Source organism: Balearica regulorum, chromosome Z (assembly GCF_011004875.1).
Source record: "Balearica regulorum gibbericeps isolate bBalReg1 chromosome Z, bBalReg1.pri, whole genome shotgun sequence".
In the NCBI taxonomy this organism is placed as follows: Eukaryota; Metazoa; Chordata; class Aves; order Gruiformes; family Gruidae; genus Balearica; species Balearica regulorum.
Genome location: NC_046220.1, coordinates 25520720 through 25539904, shown reverse-complemented (window position 1 = coordinate 25539904; position 19185 = coordinate 25520720). Strand labels below are relative to the sequence as shown.

General features: G+C 40.5%; 1 protein-coding gene across 2 annotated transcripts in view; it reads right to left on the bottom strand.

The window, feature by feature from the left end:
• Positions 1–19185, bottom strand: part of FBXL17 (F-box and leucine rich repeat protein 17) — a 305442-nt gene that overhangs the window by 186966 nt on the left and 99291 nt on the right. For both annotated transcript variants that reach the window (XM_075739645.1, XM_075739644.1), the window contains exon 6: positions 14356–14486. In XM_075739645.1, coding sequence (XP_075595760.1) covers positions 14356–14486 — 131 coding nt within the window. The remainder of the gene's footprint in view (positions 1–14355; positions 14487–19185) is intronic.

Sequence of the window (19185 nt, the reverse complement as noted above, 5' to 3'; positions counted from 1 at the left end):
TGAAGGTCATCTAGTCCAACCTCCTGCTCAAGCAGGGCCACCTAGAGCCCTTCTTTCCAAGGATGGAAACTCCGCAGCCTCTCCAGGCAACCTGTGCCAGCACTTAGTCACTCTCACAGGGAAAAAGTATCTCCTGAGGTTCAGGACATGTGCCCATTGCCTCTGGTCGTGTCCTGTCACTGGGCACCACTAAAAGAGCCTAGCTCCTTCTCTGCACCCTCCCTCCGGGTATTTATATACATTGAAGAAATCCCCTCAAGCCTTCTCTTCTCCAGGCTGAACAGTCCCAGCGCTCTCAGTCTGTCCTTGTAAGAGAGATGCTCCAGTCCCTTCATCATCTTGGTGGCCCTTCATAGGATTCTCTCCAGTGTGTCCTTTTCTTTTTTGTACTGGGGAGCCCAGAAATGGACACAGTATGCCACAGGTGTGGCATGACGCCAGAGAACACTCTACAGATTATAAAAATGGTTATCAGCAAAAAATTCAGGCTATATTTAATGAGCAGGCGGGGTGTTTCCTGTCTTCTCTGTGTGTATTGGAACTGTAAGGCCTGGAAACATTCTGAGTCTCCGAAAGTTAGCTGTACAAGCTGGCACACAGAGGTGGGTATATACCAGTTTCTTCCTCACTCCATGAGATTAAAAACTAGATGCATGGACTGAAGGAAGTCTCAGACAACTTCACCATGGTTCTGAAAATCAGTAGATCATGATCACAGGGTATACAGCGAAGTCAATGAGACTCCAATCCAAACATAAATCACTGTTTAGCTTTTACTTTTTTTTTTCCTTGCATCACTCACTTGTTGCTCACTGCCTATACCCTACAGGCATCACCATGATCACCACTTTCAGTTTAAATTACTGCTTATTTTCCTCATTACATTATTATTGCCAATTCCAGAACTACCTACTCATTCATTCTGTCATCTGAACTTCGATTTCATCACCATCTTCCTCTTCAAGCTTACTACAGCTTCTCAAAGATACATTAATTTTTCATCTCCTTTACAAGTCAGTACTTATTGTTTAATCATCAGTTCTAAACACACAAAAATAACAACATTTAACATCATAGAAAATTCAGCACATACCAATCTTCTTTGGTATTAACAAGAGAAAAAGGGGGGAACATTGAGTTAACCTGGTCAGGATTGAAGGCAATTAGCATCTAGCATCTGACACATTTCCTGTTTATATGACGGCATGATCCCACCAATAACACGGGTCTTATGCTCATTTACACACACAAAAAAAAAGCACCCCAAAAAATGCAAAATTATTTCAATTTTGAACTTATAACAAATGCAGCAAGGAAGACCCTAAAGCAAATTGAGAACATGGTTATGCTCCTTTCCAATGGTATTTATAATGGATATACTGACAGTCTCTAAACAATACAGTCAGTGCAGTAAATCATTAAAACAGCCATCCCTTCTTCTCTTTTTTCAAGTTGTGTGCCTATTCTGACTGCATGGTAGATTACAGGTTGTAACCTCAGAAAGCAATGGTAACCACAATAAGGACTACATCTTCTTTTCAGAGCATTAGTAGGTTAGATTTTTTATTTTTCTGTACTACTTCAAATTGTAACACTGCAAATATTTTATCTGTACGGAAATGATATATATACAAAACCTTTCAATTTTCATGATGCATTAAGGACTCAGATTTATAACACACTGTCACTTCCATGCCTTCAGGGAACATTGCACTTTCTTAATTTCTGTAAGGAATGTCATACAGAAAATAGTCAAGCCAAATTTCTGTCAAGTCTGCCATTTTTAATTATTAGCAATCGAGTCAAAACAATTTCTCCTTTAGTTTAACCAGTGCATACCTATCTTCCAAAATTTTTTTTATGCCACAATTCATAAAATTGTTTAGGCTGATGCTAGTACCTTGCACTAAATTAATAACTAATCACAGGAGATATTTATCATCTCGAGTTTTTACATGAGAATTGTCACACTTAATCACCCTCCTTATATTTTCACTATTTACAGAGCTTCATTTATCATACATTTCAGCAGTGTGACAACAGTGGACTATTTTTCCCACTTTTAAAGTACATAAAGAAAGATAAAAGGGTGGCAAATCATGAAAATAGCTTGAAAGTTTTACTCTCTCTGATAATATCCATTTCCACCAGAAAATGTCTCCTAAAAAATATTTATTTTAATACCAGTCAGAGAGAGAAGTAGAATTAGTAAGCTAAAATTTCAATAGTCACACTTAATTATAGAAAATGTATTCTGATTTTTAGCATTGGTTAAACTTTGTAGACAGTATGAATGTGATCTGTTCTAATCAAATGTTTGTAAAAAATAATTTCTTTTATAACAAATTTCTTTTATAACAATGCCAAAGAAACTGTTGTCAGAAGCCTTTATAAAGTGGGTTCAGGGTTTATAATTAGAAGCTGAAAGGACTACTAACTCTGATAAGGATAGCAATTTGGGGGATAACTGCTGAGATATGTGTTGAACCATACTCCAATTTTTTTTTTCAAACCACTCACAGACTGGACTGAAAAGTAACATAACATCTAAACCAAAGTTATTGTGTTGGTTTTGCGTGGCAAGGTTTTGGTAGCAGGGGGGCTACAGGGGTGGCTTCTGTGAGAAGCTGCTAGAAGCTTCCCCTGAGTCTGATAGAGCCAATGCCAGCTGGCTCCAAGACGGACCCGCCGCTGGCCAAGGCCAAGCCAATCAGCGCCTCTGTGATAACATATTTAAGAAAGAGAAGAAAAACAGTTAGCGCTTTTGCAGCTGGAGAGAGGAGTGAGAAGATGTAAGAACATCTGCAGACACCAAGGTTAGTGCAGAAGGAGGGGCAGGAGGTGCTCCAGGCGCCAGAGCAGAGATCCCCCTGCAGCCCGTGGTGAAGACCATGGTGAAGCAGGCTGTCCCCCTGCAGCCCATGGAGGAAGGATGAGGGGGTGTAGAGATTCCACCTGCAGCCCGTGGAGGACCCCACACCGGAGCAGGTGGAGGCACCTGAAGGAGGCTGTAACCCCGTGGGAAGCCCGTGCTGGAGGAAGCTCCTGGCAGGACCTGTGGACCCGTGGAGAGAGGAGCCCATGCCAGAGCAGGTTTGCTGACAGGACTTGTGACCCCGTGGGGGACCCACGCTGGAGCAGTTTGCTCCTGAAGGTCTGCACCCCATGGGAGAGACCCATGCTGGAGCAGTTCATGAAGGACTGTAGCCCGTGGGATGGACTCACATTGGAGAAGGTCATGAAGGACTGTCTCCCGTGAGAGGGAATCCATGTTGGAGCAGGGGAACGATGAGAGGAGTCCTCCCCCTGAGGATGAAGAAGCAGCATAAACACCGCGTGATGAACTGACCGTAACCCCCATTCCCCGGCCCCCTGTGCCGCTGGGAGGGGCAGAGGTTTGAAGCCAGGAGTCAAGTTGAGCCTGGGAAGATGGGAGGGGTGGGGGGAGGTGTTTTAAGACTTGATTTTATTTCTCATTCCTGTACTCTGTTTTGCTTAGTAATAAATAAGATGAATTCCCTCTCTAAGTTCAGTCTGCTTTGCTTGTGATGATAATTAGAGAATGATCTCTCCCTGTCCTTATCTCGACCCGTAAGTTTTTTTTTTTCATTGTACTTTTTCTCCTCTAATGAAAGAGGGGAGTGATAGAGCGGCTCTGGTGGGCACGTGGCCCTCAGCCAGGGTCAACCCACCACACCCCTCCAGTAACTTGTTCTTAGCTGTGAAATCAAAACCACTGTGGTGGGTGCTGATGCCCAGGTGCTGGTGGGGGAGCTCAGTGAGGACAGGCTGTGGCAGCCCTGTGCCCGGTCACAGCTGGTTCCAACAGACCCAGGGCACAGCTGAGTCCCTCAGCCAAGATGGTGGCACTTCAGGGAAAGAGTATTTAAGAAAGGGCAAAACCAAGTCAAAAACCCACCAAACACACAGAAGAGGAGAGAAAAGAAAGAGCATGAGAAACAGCAGTACAAGCACCAAGGTCTGGGAAGGAGGAGGTGGAGGTGCTTCATCGCACTGGAGTAAATACCTACACTGCAGCCCACAGAGAAGCCCATGCAGAGCAGATGGATAGTCCAAAGGAAGCTGTGGCCCATGGAGATCCCACAACAGAGCAGAGGAAACACGTGAGGAGGAAGGAACAGCAGAGAGGAATCACTGCGTACTGACTGTAACATCCCCATCCCCTTCTATTGCTTAGGGCAGTAGAGGACTCAGGCATAAAGATGTGAAGTTAAGCCTGGGAAAGAGGCAGAAAAGGGGCTGTTTTAATGTTTGCCTTTTTGTCTCTCACTACTTGAATGTATATTAACTAGTAATAAATTAGAATTAATTTTCCCCAAGTAAAATCTGTTTTGCCCTGAGCAGTAACTGTTAAGTGATCTCCCTGACTTAATCTCAACCCATGAAGTTTTTCATTCCTTCATTCCAATTTTTTTCTTTCTTCCCTGCTTCCCCTCCTCACCCCAATCCTGCTGAGAAGAGAATGAGTAGCTGTGGTGGGTTGACCCTGGCTGGGGGCCAGGTGCCCACCAGAGCTGCTCTATCACTCCCCTCTTTCATTAGGCAGGGGAGAAAAAGTATAACGAAAAGCTATGGGTCGAGGTAAGGACAGGGAGAGATCACTCACTAATTATCGTCATGAGCAAAACAGACTGAACTTAGAGAGGAGATTCATCTAATTTATTACTAAGCAAAACAGAGTGGAGGAATAAGAATTAAAACACCTCCCCCCCCACCTCAGCGGCACAGGGGGCCGTGGAGTGGGGGTTACAGTCAGTTCAGCACACGTTGTTTCTGCCGCTTCTTCATCCTCAGGGGGAGGACTCCTCTCATCGTTTCCCTGCTCCAACATGGAGTCCCTCTCACGGGAGACAGTCCTTCACGAACTTCTCCAACGTGAGTCTCCTCCACGGGGTGCAGACCTTCAGGAGAAAACTGCTCCAACGTGGGTCCCCCACAGGGTCACAAGTCCTGCCAGCAAACCTGCTCTGGCGTGGGCTCCTCTCTCCACGAGGCCACAGGTCCTGCCAGGAGCTTGCTCCAGCCTGGGCTTCCCACGGGGTCACAGCCTCCTTCAGGTGCCTCCACCTGCTCTGGCGTGGGGTCCTCCACAGGCTGCAGGTGGAATCTCTACACCCCCTCATCCTCCCTCCATGGGCTGCAGGGGGACAGCCTGCTTCACCACAGGCTGCAGGGGGATCTTGCTCCGGCGCCTGGAGCACCTCCTGCCCCTCCTTCTGCACTGACCTTGGTGTCTGCAGATGTTCTTATATCTTCTCACTCCTCTCTCTGGCTGCAAAAGCTCTCCCTAACTGTTTTTTTTCTCTTTCTTAAATATGTTATCACAGAGGTGTTGATTGGCTTGGTCTTGGCCAGCGGCGGGTCCGTCTTGGAGCCAGCTGGCATTGGCTCTATCAGACTCAGGGGAAGCTTCTAGCAGCTTCTCACAGAAGCCACCCCTGTAGCCCCCCTGCTACCAAAACCTTGCCACGCAAAACCAACACATTAGCTTAGGCAGGTGTTTGACTGTTAGACAAGGCTAACCTATGACAAGAAAAAAAATGGAGTTATTCATGGAAGAATAAATAGTAGAGATATCTAACAGACACAATAGTGGTTTATTTTTTTGTTTTTTTGTATATTTAGGTCAAAGAAGTTACCATAAAATATTTTAGTAAAGTTATATAAGGCCAAGATGATGGCATCTCTGGGAAAGCATATTTAAGAAAACGAAAAAATGCTGCAAAGAAGAATGTGAGAGAGGAGTGAGGACAATGTGAGAGAAATAACTCTACAGAAACCCAGGTCAGGGAAGGAGGAGGAGGAGGAGGAGCTGTTCCAGGCACCGGAGCGGAGATTCCCCTGCAGCCCATGGAGGATGATTGTGGAGCAGATATCCACCTGCAGCCTGTGGAGGGCCCCATGCTGCAGCAGATGGAGATGCCCTCAGGGAAGCTGCACCCACGGAGAGAAGCTCATGCAGGAGCATGTTTTCTGGCAGAAACTGTGACCTGTGGGGGACCCATGCTTGGAGCAGTCTGTTCCTTATGGATTGTACCCCACAGAAGGGACCGATGTTGGAGCAGTTCTTCAGGAACTACAGCCCATAGGAAAGACTCACACTGCAGCAGTTCATGAAGGACAGTAGCCCATGGAAAGCTGTGGTGAGTTAACCTTGGCTGGCAAACAGGTGCCCACTCAGCTACTCTCCTCAGCAGGAGAGAGTGAGAAAATAAAGGCCCGTGGGTCAAAATAAGGACAGGGAGATTGCTTACCAATTGCCATCATGGGCAAAACAGACTTAGCTTGGAGAAACTGATTTAATTTATGACGAATTAAACAGAGCAGGATAATGAGAAATAAGAATAAATTTAAAAACATCTCACACACACACACACCCTTTTTCATCGGCTCAACTTCACTCCCAACTCCTTTACCTCGTCCCCCCAATGGTACAGGGCAAAAGTTCATATCACTTTGTCTCTGTTGCTCCTTCCTCCTCATGCTCTTCCCCTGCTTCAGCATGGGGTCCCTCCCATGGGAGACAGTCCTCAACCAACTTCTCCAACGAGAGACCTTCCCACCGGCTGCAGTTCTTAAAGAACTTCTCCAGCACGAGTCCCTTCCACAATGTACAGTCCTTTAGTAATGCACTGCTCCTGTACGGGCCCCCCCAGGGTCACAGTCCTGCCAGAAAATGTGCTCCTGCATGGGCTTCTCTTCATGGGCCATAGGTCCTTCCAAGAGCCTGCTCCAGCACAGGTGACAGCTTCCTTTAGGGCACATTTACCTGCTCTGGCTTGGAGTCCTCCATGGGCTAACAGCGTGGATATCTGCTCCACTATTAACCTCCATGGGCTGCAGGGGGACAGCCTGCCTTGCTATGGTCTTCATCACTGGCTGCAGAGGAATCCCTGCTCTGGTGCCTGGAGTACCTCCTCCTTTTGCACTGACCTTCGTGCCTGTTTCTCTCACATATTCTCACTTCTTAAATATGTTATCACATCACTGATTGCGTCAGCTTTGGCCAGCAGCAGATCCATTTCGGAGCTGGCTGGAACTGGCTCTGTCTGACATACAAGCAGCTCCTGACATCTTCTCACAGAAGCCACCCCTGCAGCACCCCCTCCCAAAAGTTTGCACATAAACCCAGTATAAAAGCCTACTCTGGAGCAGAGGTAAAACATGAGGGCAGAGTGGCAGAGAGAAAGTCTTATGAACTGACTGCAACCCCTCTTCCCCACTGCCCTGCACTGCTTCAGGCGAAGGAGATAGATCAGTTGGGAATGAAGGACTGAAGTGGAGCCAGGGAAGAAAAGGAGGGTGAGGGAAGATAGCTTATTTTTTGCCCTTTTTTCCCTCACTATCCTACTCTATTTTTAATTGGCAATAAATTAATCTGCCCCAAGGCAAGTCTGTTTTGCCCATGAGAGTAACTGGTGAGTGATCTCCCTGTCTTCATTTTGACCCATGAGCTCTTCCATCCTATTATCTCCTTCTGTCCTGTTGGGGGGGTGGGGACAGAGCAGCTGGGTGGGCATCTGGCAGCCAGCCAACATTAACACACCACTTAGGACTAGTCACAAAGGATTATTTTTTCATAATCACAAAAAAAAACCCCAACCAGAATTTAAAGTAGCTAATTCAAAGTATGCAAATTATCTTTGTGCAACTTCTATGCTTTATTTTGAAATTTAAAAAAATCTGACAGTCAGCCCTGAGTCACTTTACAAAATATATCTGCAAGGTGAAGCAAATTGTCTTACAAGTGTAATTAAAATGTATGACATTCAAAAGAGTAAGTAATTTTAAATGTAAAACTAATTTGTGTTACATTAAAAACTTGAACTCCATAAAAAATTATATAATGTAGCTAACGCCTGATAAATATGCAGAGAACTCAAACGAGATCATCTTTCAGATAACACTGAAAAGATGAAATTAAATTAGAATTAAGAAATGCTAGTATTCAGCTAGAATGATTCATGACAAATATCATATAGAAGTACAGTTACTCTTCTGGAAGGGTCTACTATATCCCCAAATCCAGATTATACAAAACGACAGGAATAAGTATCAGTGCTCCTGAAGCACATTTCCACTTCAGTCAGATCAAAGGTGATGAATATTAAGACGCTATATTAGCATTTGTAGTCACCACAGATAAAATGAACATCCTTGCCTGTGCAAAAATATAGGCAAGCTGGAAGCTTTACACATTTTTATTTTAGAGGTAATTTTGTTAAAATAATTTCCACATCAAGCATGGAGAGACTTGTACTTTCAGGAAGAGAAGATTAATTTTATTATTTTTCTTGAAAATAGTTCTAGCATTCAGTAATCCTGCATTTTATTAAAATATACTGTAAGAATTGAGCTATTATTTTGATGCTAATGTCTACTCATGAAATGTTGGGGCATTCACATACACCAGCAGCTCTAGGACTAAACATAGTGAGCTAATGACCTGCTGAGACCATCTTCAGCATTGTATCCTCCACCCACAACACATCCAGATCACAGCAGATGCTTGCAAGGCTGATTACGCAGGTTCACATGAACTCATGGTAGGCAGTCAACATGAATCTTTTAAATGCTTCTCTAGCATATGGAAGACCACATTAACAATTTACTCTGCTAAGTAACAACGTAGAAACCCCCATATGCTCTACGCCAATAAGTATGATACCCATTCTAGAGAAAATGATGCTGTATTAGTGACCCAGCAGAATGAAACAGATGGAGCCTCTTCAAAGGAGAAAATGCTCCTTTCTCCTGACTATGCTGCCGCACAAACATCTTAGTTTTCAGGCTTATGGTCTGGCTTCCAATCATTTACCATACTTCCCCTGAATCATCAAAAGTCTGTATTTCCAAGTTCCTCCATCTTGGACACCAATCAGAATCCTCACCAATAAGTCTTAAAAATTACAGTAGGAGGAGAGTGTCCCATTACACCATTTACTCTGGTTTACAGTTATATTTCATGAAAGCACTACAGAAGGACAGCAGTTTTCTTGGAAGTGGTATAACTAGACCAAATCCAGCTTTCCCACCTGTGCTGAGAACTCAGGGAGGTGCACATAATGCTTATCTTCCCCACATTACTAATCAGAAGTCTGATGGCAGTAAGCAATACCACTACAAGGTCATCATCCAATATGACTCACCGTTTTACTGGGCCATGCAGATACTGCCTATCTGCCTCCAAGTAACAACTATAGCTTACTCTTAACAACTTTCAGATGCTCTGCAAATCTCAGTACCTGCTAACGTCACCTACAATCAGTGTGTGATAAATTATGTGAAAAAAAATACAGCTCTCGAGACATTATTACAAAAACAGTTGGCACCACCTACAGAGGAAGGACCCAAGTTCTCAAATGGTTGGGAAATTATTGTCCTGTGACTGCAAAACCAATTATTAATTTTGTTATGCAGATGGAACCTTATTGCAGATGACCGGCAGTGGTATGGCACAAAAAAAATCTCACTGTAGCTCTAGATAAAGTTCCTTACCTTATCTGCACTATTCCCTGCACCATGATGTTTATTAGAAGAGCCATAGATACAACAGGGGCTGGCAAACATCCTCTATAGAAATATTACTAAAGGAGTGTTTTAGTAAGAAGGGTGACTTAATCAAGCAGAAATACTCTAAAGACTTCACAGTCATTGCACAGCTTTTAAATGTCTATCTCTAGCTGAATTATGTAATACAGAAGTTGAAGTGAATTGCAACTCAAAGTCCACAGTGATAAGATACACAAAAAAATGTTAGATTAAGCGCTCCTTGTTCCTCGATCATTTATGGGTATAATACATAGCAGATGTTCCTCAAACTATTCAAAAAAATCACATACTGATGAAAACTTTGCCAGTAAGTCATACTACATTTTCCAGACTCTGCTAGATTTATTTCTAGATGTCACTACTTTTATTGTATCAGTTGATATTCAAAAGAACAAATGCAGTGACTACCAAGACAACTTCAAGGTGATAAGGTTATTTAAATCAAGCCTCATGGTATATTATTCACATGACTGTGTACAGAGAACTCACTTTTACTCCTTTCCAATTGCAATGATCCAAGACAATCTACTCATGATGCTTAGAAAAAGAATTTGCAAGTTTGGTTTTGTTCATATTGGAAAGAAGTAGTAGGACTGTTTCTATAACATATTTAACCAATTTGATAAATAGTATATGAAGCTTTTGAAGGAGCTGCAATGATTACAGAAGAAATCATTATGTTAGATTACTCTAATAGGCGTGGTTTTTTGATCTTGCTTAACTCTCAACTTTCAGAGACTTTTTTACAAGTCATTAAAAGAGATCTATTTGCTTGTTATTTTAAAACCAACGTCAAGAGTATCTCAACTGAACATACTTTTTGCCTTGGGTAAAAATAATTTATTTTTTTTGGCCCTACATAAGCCTTTTAGATGAATAGTTTCAAAACCAAAAATAGTTCTAATCAAAACAGAGAAAAATAGCTCGTTAATTCTTTCATGTGCAAAAGAATCACAGTGCCAAAAATCTTGGCAAGTGCCTGCCATGCAGAGATCTTGCACTCTGTAAGTTTCAGTTACTTTCAGTTACTTAGCAAGAAATGTAATGGTCACAGCATTCGATATAACACTGTGTCACAAGCAATAGAGTGCTATAAGTGTTCTGGGGCCACAGCCTTGCTTACAGAAAGAATTTGTATGGATTTCTGGAAACAATAAAGAAATCTAAAATGAAGTTATTTACTTCTGTTGTAAAACCTACCTATAATCAACTACCTTTAGGAGATAAAGATATATCTATGAATTAAGCTATACCAGTATTTTTGAGAACTTTCTAGTTTTCTTTCACCCTTGGTTCTGCACAAAGAAATGGAGGAAAACAGTTTTCCAAGGCTTTAAACAAAAGAAAAAAAACCAATCCTTGGTCATTCTAGAGAGAACAAAAAAGTGTCTTATTAAGTTAGTTGGGTTTGCATGGCAACGTTTTGGTACCGGGAGGCGTGAAAAGGGGTGGCTTCTGCGAGAAGTTGCCAGAAGCTTCCCCTGTGTCTGACAGAGCCAACACCAGCCGGCTCCAAGATGGACCCACCCCTGGCCAAGGCCAAGCCAATCAGTGCCTCTGAAGGAAAACAAAACAGAGAGCGCTTTTGCAGCTGGAGAGAGGAGTGAGAAAGTGTAAGAAACTCTGCAGACACCAAGGTCAGTGCAGAAGGAGGGGCAGGAGGTGCTCCAGGCGCCGGAGCAGAGATCCCCCTGCAGCCCGTGGTGAAGACCATGGTGAAGCAGGCTGTCCCCCTGCAGCCCATGGAGGAAGGATGAGGGGGTGTAGAGATTCCACCTGCAGCCTGTGGAAGACCCCACACCGGAGCAGGTGGAGGCACCTGAAGGAGGCTGTAACCCCATGGGAAGCCCAGGCTGGAGCAAGCTCCTGGCAGGACCTATGGCCTCGTGGAGAGAGGAGCCCACGCCAGAGCAGGTTTGCTGGCAGGACTTGTGACCCCGTGGGGGACCCACGCTGGAGCAGTTTGCTCCTGAAGGTCTGCACCCCATGGAAGAGACCACGCTGGAGCAGTTCATGAAGGACTGTAGCCCATAGGAGAGACTCACGTTGGAGAACTTTGTGAAGGACTGTAGCCCATGAGAGGGACTCCATGTTGGAGCAGGGGAATGATTAAGAGGAGTCCTCCCCCTGAGGATGAAGAAGCGGCAGAAACAACGTGTGCTGAACTGACTGTAACCCCCATTCCCCGTCCCCCTGTGCCGCTGAGGTGGGGGGCGGAGGTTGAAGCTGGGAGTGAAGTTGAGCCTGGGAAGATGGGAGGGGTGGGGGGAGGTGTTTTAAGACTTGATTTTATTTCTCATTCCTCTACTCTGTTTTGCTTAGTAATAAATTAGATGAATTTTCCTCTCTAAGTTCAGTCTGTTTTGCTTGTGACAACAATTAGTGAGTGATCTCTCCCTGTCCTTATCTCGACCCACAAGCTTTTTGTTGTACTTTTTCTCCCCTGCCTAATGAAAGAGGGGAGTGATAGAGCAGCTCTGGTGGGCACCTGGCCCCCAGCCAGGGTCAACACACTACATTAAGTTTGCAAAAGATCTGGAATACAAGTCCTATGTAGTTGTATTTCACAAGAAGGCTTGATAATGCAGAGTAGGAGGGTGAGGTGGTGGGACCAAACTCTCTATTTAAAAACCGTGAATCAGGTAAAACTTTAGACTGCTACTATCTCCAATGTGTTGGAAATAATGATAAAAAAAAATTTATTCAAAGGTATCAAGATGCATAATCTCCTCTGACATCCCTTCTGATTAGAAGCATCAAATAAAACCCAAAAAATAAAGCTTATATTGCCTTAAATCATTAATAAACTAATTCAGCTAGTTTAAGCTAACTTGGGTTTTTACCCAAGGTAAGCACCTGAACAGTCTTCTGAACTTCTGAACAATCATCCATATCCTCAAAATGAATATGCTTATAATATTCTGCTGAACTGGTGTCTACATTGAATAAAGCCCAGCGGTTGTATCATGTTCGTTTTACATAATTCTCAGCAATTCTTAATTCAGTATTTAGAATGAGTAGGGGAAATTACTTTATTCAGTTAAGACTAGTATCCATCTAGTCTTAGTCTAGATGGAGCTCCATCTCACCTATAAAAGAGGAAAAATACCTAAAGTGCCAAATGATTGCCTATGAATAAGATTTAACCAAGGCACTATTTTCTAAACTCTGTTTGCTTTTAGCTAGAAGCTAATTTAAATAGCTAAACTTAAATCTGTAGTCAATTTTTAGTTATCAGTCACATATTGAAAAAGCACTGACAGGTATGATCAGAAATAAACACAAAATGGAAAGAACTACAGAGACAAAAGTCAACAATCTAAAAGTTTTTATACAACAGGTTATCTATCATTGCTGGAAAGGGTTTCTTTTGCTTGTTAAGCTTCATAATCCCAACTATCTTCAATATGAACTTTTATAGTCATATGCATGTAATTAAAAGATATATTACTTATTCTAGTAAAGTAATTTCAAGAACAGTTTGGATGATACTTACTAGATTGTCCTACTCAAAACATTCATGCAGAGAGTTAAACCATTTCTATGTACTTTAATTGAAACCTGAAATATTCCTGTCTTAAATTTACATTTTTCTTAGTATTTTTTCTGACTTATTCTAAAATTTTCCATTACAGTAGCCTTATTCTGCATATGAAAATAAGGTCCTCCAGACAGAAAGATCTGAGGCAACTGAATTCTTTCAAAACCAGTGAAGTTATATTAAGAGTCTTAACTAAACCTACAAAACCAAAAAACAGTCTTAAAGGCTAAAAGGAGTTATAGTAGAAGTTTAATGGTACTTCTTATTCAACACATTTAAATTTTAGTATTTTTAGAACAGTAAACTTTCACCAAAGTCTAAGCTCATTTACACTTAGTACATTCTTAAAGACTTCAGAAAACCTTGAAAGAGAGTACGTTAGGAAAAAGTCTGTAACCATGGAGAGGAAATACAATTGCTTAACCACATTATTCTGGTTTATATGAAACTGTTTTTAAATCCCTGTTAAAAGTATCTCTTTCCTTTTGTTTAAAGCAGCAGTTATAATAAATCACTCAAAAGTAATTCAAAATGTTCTTTCCTGGGCATCATGAGGTAGTGGCTTTGCTCAATTTTCTCATTTTTAAAGGAAATTTCCACTTTTTGAACTTTCAATATTTTTAATTTTTCATCTAATCTGATAGATAACTATACATCAACTGTGTGCATTTACTTAATGTTAAAATAAATTAGTTGATCAAAAGGACAGAATATAGTAGGATAGGACGTATTCTGGTCAAAAGGAAAAGCCTAAGGTAATACCCCAGTTATTCTTTCAGTCTCAATCTGGACAGTCTGCCAAAAAATGAAGGACTTCTTGCTTTCTTAAAAAAAAAAAAATAATAATTTCACTACTTAACCCACAAGCAGTTTATTTTTCCTTATGTAGTCAAAGTATGTTTCATTGCTTGCATGCATCTGTTTACATCCTGGCTACCTACTGAAGGAGTTGCAATTGTACATTTCAATCACACATGGTAAAGAGCACATTCTCATTAAATCTACAGGAAACAGATTAGTACTGCCATCCGGTTATAACTAAACTTTTATCCACTACAGAAATATACAAACACTCTGTAAAATATGTCTAGGTGATTCACCCAAAAGAAGCAAGAACACTCAGAGAAACCTGCTTGCTTTTATTGATTTCTTCCAACCCTCAAGCCATGAGGAATTACTCTGAACTAATACAACTAGTTAAACTTGCTTTATACTGGTTTTAGATGCTACAATGAAGTTACCTGTCATTAATGATCCAGTTCAGACACAGATTGAGGGAATTGAGGTTTTTGCATCTCTTTACTATTTCCATCACGGTTTCATTGTCCAGTTCTGTGATATGACGTAGATCCAAGCTGGAAAGGTTTCTCAGCTATTGAGACAAATAAGATAGAAAGAAATAATCTGAAATTTGTTCACATACATAACTGTTATAAAAAACATAAAACTTTTTGGAATCACGTATAATATGTGTGAGCTAGTCAAGAAAGAAGAGATTACTGTATTTTTCACAAAAAGGAAATATATCAGAGATATTAATAGAATCGAACTTCAGCAAATTTGGAATTCAGGCACTCAGTTACTCCATGAAATCAAGACACTCTCACTCATGGTCCAATACATCTACAACAGATGCCTAGGCGTTCCTCCTTTTAACTATATGGAGTGTAAGATACCAAGGTAGCATACCAATTCATTTAATTAAAAGAGAAATAGGGCATGGAAGGAAGGGGAGACAGCACATTTGTGCTTAGATTCAAATGCATGCAATTAAAGACTCCAGGGTCTAAGGCTTTCAAACTAAGTAAATACTATAAACTTCCTGGAAAATACAGTATTTGTACTGTACTCTCACCTGTACAGCCATCAATAACAACTTGGATATTCTGAACAACAAAAGTTAGAGTCACAGAATAGTATGATTAAGATTTATGCACTGATTAACCTGATTTATTATGATGGTTAATCATCATAATGACCTTCAAAAGCAAACAAAACCTTCTTACTATTTTTATGAGCTATGGACTCAAAGAAGAAAATTTTTACAGATTTCTGCAGTATCCTTAAATAATGGATCAGTTTAGTCATAATAACCTTCAAGTACTGTTTGCTTTTTAAGCTGTCTGAAATAATCTCTGTTATACTCTGGAAAAAAAATTGCATTAGGTAATACTGACACTTTAATTAAACTTACCTTCCCTGTAAGAGAATGAAAATAATCCTATTCAGTGATTTAAATCACTAAGGATTTGATAAAATAAAGGCATACAACTGAGATCATATAACTGGCCCACTTCAGTAGTTAATGATTAAGTCAATGTATTTAAGGAAAAGAAATAAAAGAAAGGAAAGAAAAAGGAAAGAAAAAGTAAAAAAAAAGAAAAATGGGGGAAAAAAGGACTTCAAATGTAGGACTTCTATGAAACTGGTGTTCTGGTGTTTTGTTCCAGAAGTTTTAAACATTCTCCAAAGTAAAGCTGAAGATAAACCACATACTGCTTGCAAAAATTCTGCTGAACAAGTATAAAATTAAGGAACCTGATGTCTGATAAACAACTGCAGGCTATGTCTATAGTAAGTAGGACTGTAATATTCCTATTATTAAGATACTACCACAGGTGTACTTTAGAGGTGCTTGTTGTAATCCCATTGAACTTCTGATAATCTTATTTGTTTATTAAGTAGAAAAGCACATGATTGATAGTGTTGGTAAAACTGACAGATTTTACAAGTTCTGTCTCTCCGCATTTCATGCTGCTCTAGCAGTAAGTTTAAAAGATATACCTGGTATACACCCAAAAAAGCTCACAACAAATCTCTCATTTTTACTGCGTAAATTACTAGGAACAGGGGAGGCTTAGAGCAACTTGACTTTTCCTCACCTTCATACAGCTACTCATATTGGATACTTCAGCCTTTATACTATGTTGGCAGTAACATGGCCAATGCTTATGACAGGAAATAAACCTACTGCACAATTCAACAATGCATATGCTCTATGACAGTAAACAAATACTTACTAGGACACCTCAAAGCCAAGTAGACAATCTTCTCATTAGGAAAACCAGAATTGTTAACTAAAACATGCTTTCTCTCATGACAACACTCTTATTATGAGCAGGTGACAATACTGGTGATTCTTTTGTCAGTATTATTACTTAAGAGTAAAAACCACTTACACTAAAGATAAGTCAATGCATGGAGGTCAGTGCTGCTTTAAAAATTGTCTAAGATGGCTTCAAATTAGGTAAGAGGTTAACAGTACAGTATCTACCTCATTGAGGCAATGATGAATGCAGTAGAAAGAATTCCTAATTCCCCAGGCAAAAAAGACTTTTGCATTGCATGGGTAGACTCAAATTCCTAGTATTCTTACTGACCAAATTAATAGGGTTTCCAAGTTAGATTTTATCCTTTACCATCAGACGAGAATGATTGTTCTCTCACTGTTTCTTTCTTTCATCCTAATAATGGTCTACCATTATATTCAATATACAGTAACTCAACCCACACTTGCCTTTTTTAGTGTAACATTCATTCATTTTAAACAGCCTACCTGACACCAGACCTACATGGTATGTTAATTCTTCTTTTTATCAGGCACAACGTACTCGATCCAGAAAACCTTACTGTCTTCGAAGTCTGAAGAGACTACGTCAGAATGATACAAACTCTTCAAATATAATTTGATCTATACAACCTCACTATTGCTATTTCAGATGAGTGAATGACTTTCAAGGCTGCAGAACTGGATACACACTCCCTTAAGTACTGGCCCTTCTGCCATGATTTTGTGTTGATCATGACAAGTGAAAAGAATACCCCTTTGCCTATTTATATCAGAGGTATCAACATCTTATTACTGGTGAGAGAATTGTTATAAAGGTATATGTTACCATTTTTAATTAAAAAAGTGGGATGGATGCTTTAATGACAAATATGCTATTTTATATTTTACCTGAAAAATTAATTGTAAGGTGTTAATGCCACAATGCTGAATTCTTTATTAATCATTAGTATTATAAAAAAATGGCAAGAAAAATTACATAAGTTTTATATTCTACCTCTAACCCTCATATCTCAAAGTAGTATGATATAAAAAAAATAAACTTCTTCGAAGCAGACAATTGGGATGTTCAAAACTTCAGTGCATGCATAAAGCTTTAGATTAAAATAGCATACCTTTAATTAGCATTTTTCCACAGGAAAATTATATTCTGTGACTAAAATACTCAATCTTAGGGCATTAGGATGAATAAAGTTTTTCCCTTTGTTTTTTTCAATCAAAACCAATTTTCTTCATGCAGCAATTTCAGGGCCATTCTTCTATAGATATTCACACTTTTCTTCAACTCTTAATTTTATAGCTCTACAAAGAATGCTCAGCATGAGCAGAATTTAAACTTTGAACTCAACTCCAGCAGACACAATGTTTTAACTAAAAAAGGAGTACTTAATGTGACAATAAAACAGACAATGCAAATAGTAGACAGAGGGCTTAAAAATATGAAATAGAAAATAAGACAAAAGAATGAAAAGAAATCAAGAACAGTTAAACTAATTTTCTGTGCTACAAATACACACAACCTTGCTCAAATTACTGAATATTGACTCAGTGTTAAAATTATATGAGATAGTATAATAGGAGCATTTAAATTTCAGAGGGAGTACAGTTAGATAAATGAGATTAGAAGGGAACAGGATGTTGGTCCCTTCCTCTCAGTCCCACTAACAGAGAATTGACAGCCCAGTATGTAAAGATTTTGTGAGGAGATTGCCTGTTAAAAGGTATCAAAAGGGAATTGTTCCATTGTGAATGACAGATGAAAGGAACCACTTAGATCACAAAATGGTTTTGGACAAAGGAAGTTTGAAAAACAGAGCTCCAGTTCTTTTAAAAAGATATTAAAATTAAAAAATTAAATACCACTATTTTTAAGAAATTACTACTTTTGAATCTCAAATATTTTAAATTCAGATAAAATAATTTTTGTTCAATACTTTCGTTGCTTGGTTTAAATGAAATTTTATGGAGATTGATATATTTAAAGATTCAGACTCTTCAGATTATCATACTCTTTTTGTGCCTGAATGTTATGGAGTTTGTGAGATTTCTATCTTGATTAATGGAACTTGTAATATTAAAATATGTGCAATGTTAATCAAGAAGCTAGAGCATTTGAAAACTATCATAAGGAAAAAAAAAAGAGCAAATATGCCTCATTTGTGATTGTTCCAAGTTTAGGACAAATTTCGTATACTTTAGATGATAAAAAATTACTACTACCATTGGGATCACAGCTAATTTTTTAAGGGTTGGGTATATCAATTCCAGTGAATATTTCGCTAGTATTGTAGGGGGCTACTAATATAATTTTTTTTGTTGTTCCTGTGGTGGACTGACGCTGACTGGAGGCCAGGTGCCCACCAGAGCCACTGCTCTATCACTCCCCCTCCTTAACTACACAGGGGAGAAAAAGGTATAACGAAATGCTTGTGGGGCGAGATAAGGACAGGGAGAGATCACTCACTAATTACCGTCATGGGCAAAACAGACTCAACTTAGAGGAAAATTCATCTAATTTATTACTAAGCAAAACAGAGTAGAGGAATGAGAAATAAAACCAGATCTTAAAAAAACCACCTCCCTTCTTCCCAGGCTTAACTTCACTCCCGGCTTCAACCTACTCCCCCCTCAGGGCCACAGGGGGATGCGGAATGGGGGTTACGGTCAGTTCAGCACACAGTGTTTCTGCTGCTTCTTCATCCTCAGGGGAGGACTCCTCTCATTCTTCCCCTGCTCCAGCATGGAGTCCCTCTCGCTGGAGAAAGTCCTCCACCAACTTCTCCAACATGAGTCCTTCCCACGGGCTACAGTCCGTCACGAACTGCTCCAGTGTGGGTGCCTCCCACAGGGTGCAGACCTTCAGGAGCAAACTGCTCCAGCGTGGGTCCCCCACGGGGTCACAAGTCCTGCCAGCAAACCTGCTCTGGCGTGGGCTCCTCTCTCCACAGGTCCACAGGTCCGGCCAAGAGCCTGCTCCAGCCTGGGCTTCTGACAAGGTCACAGC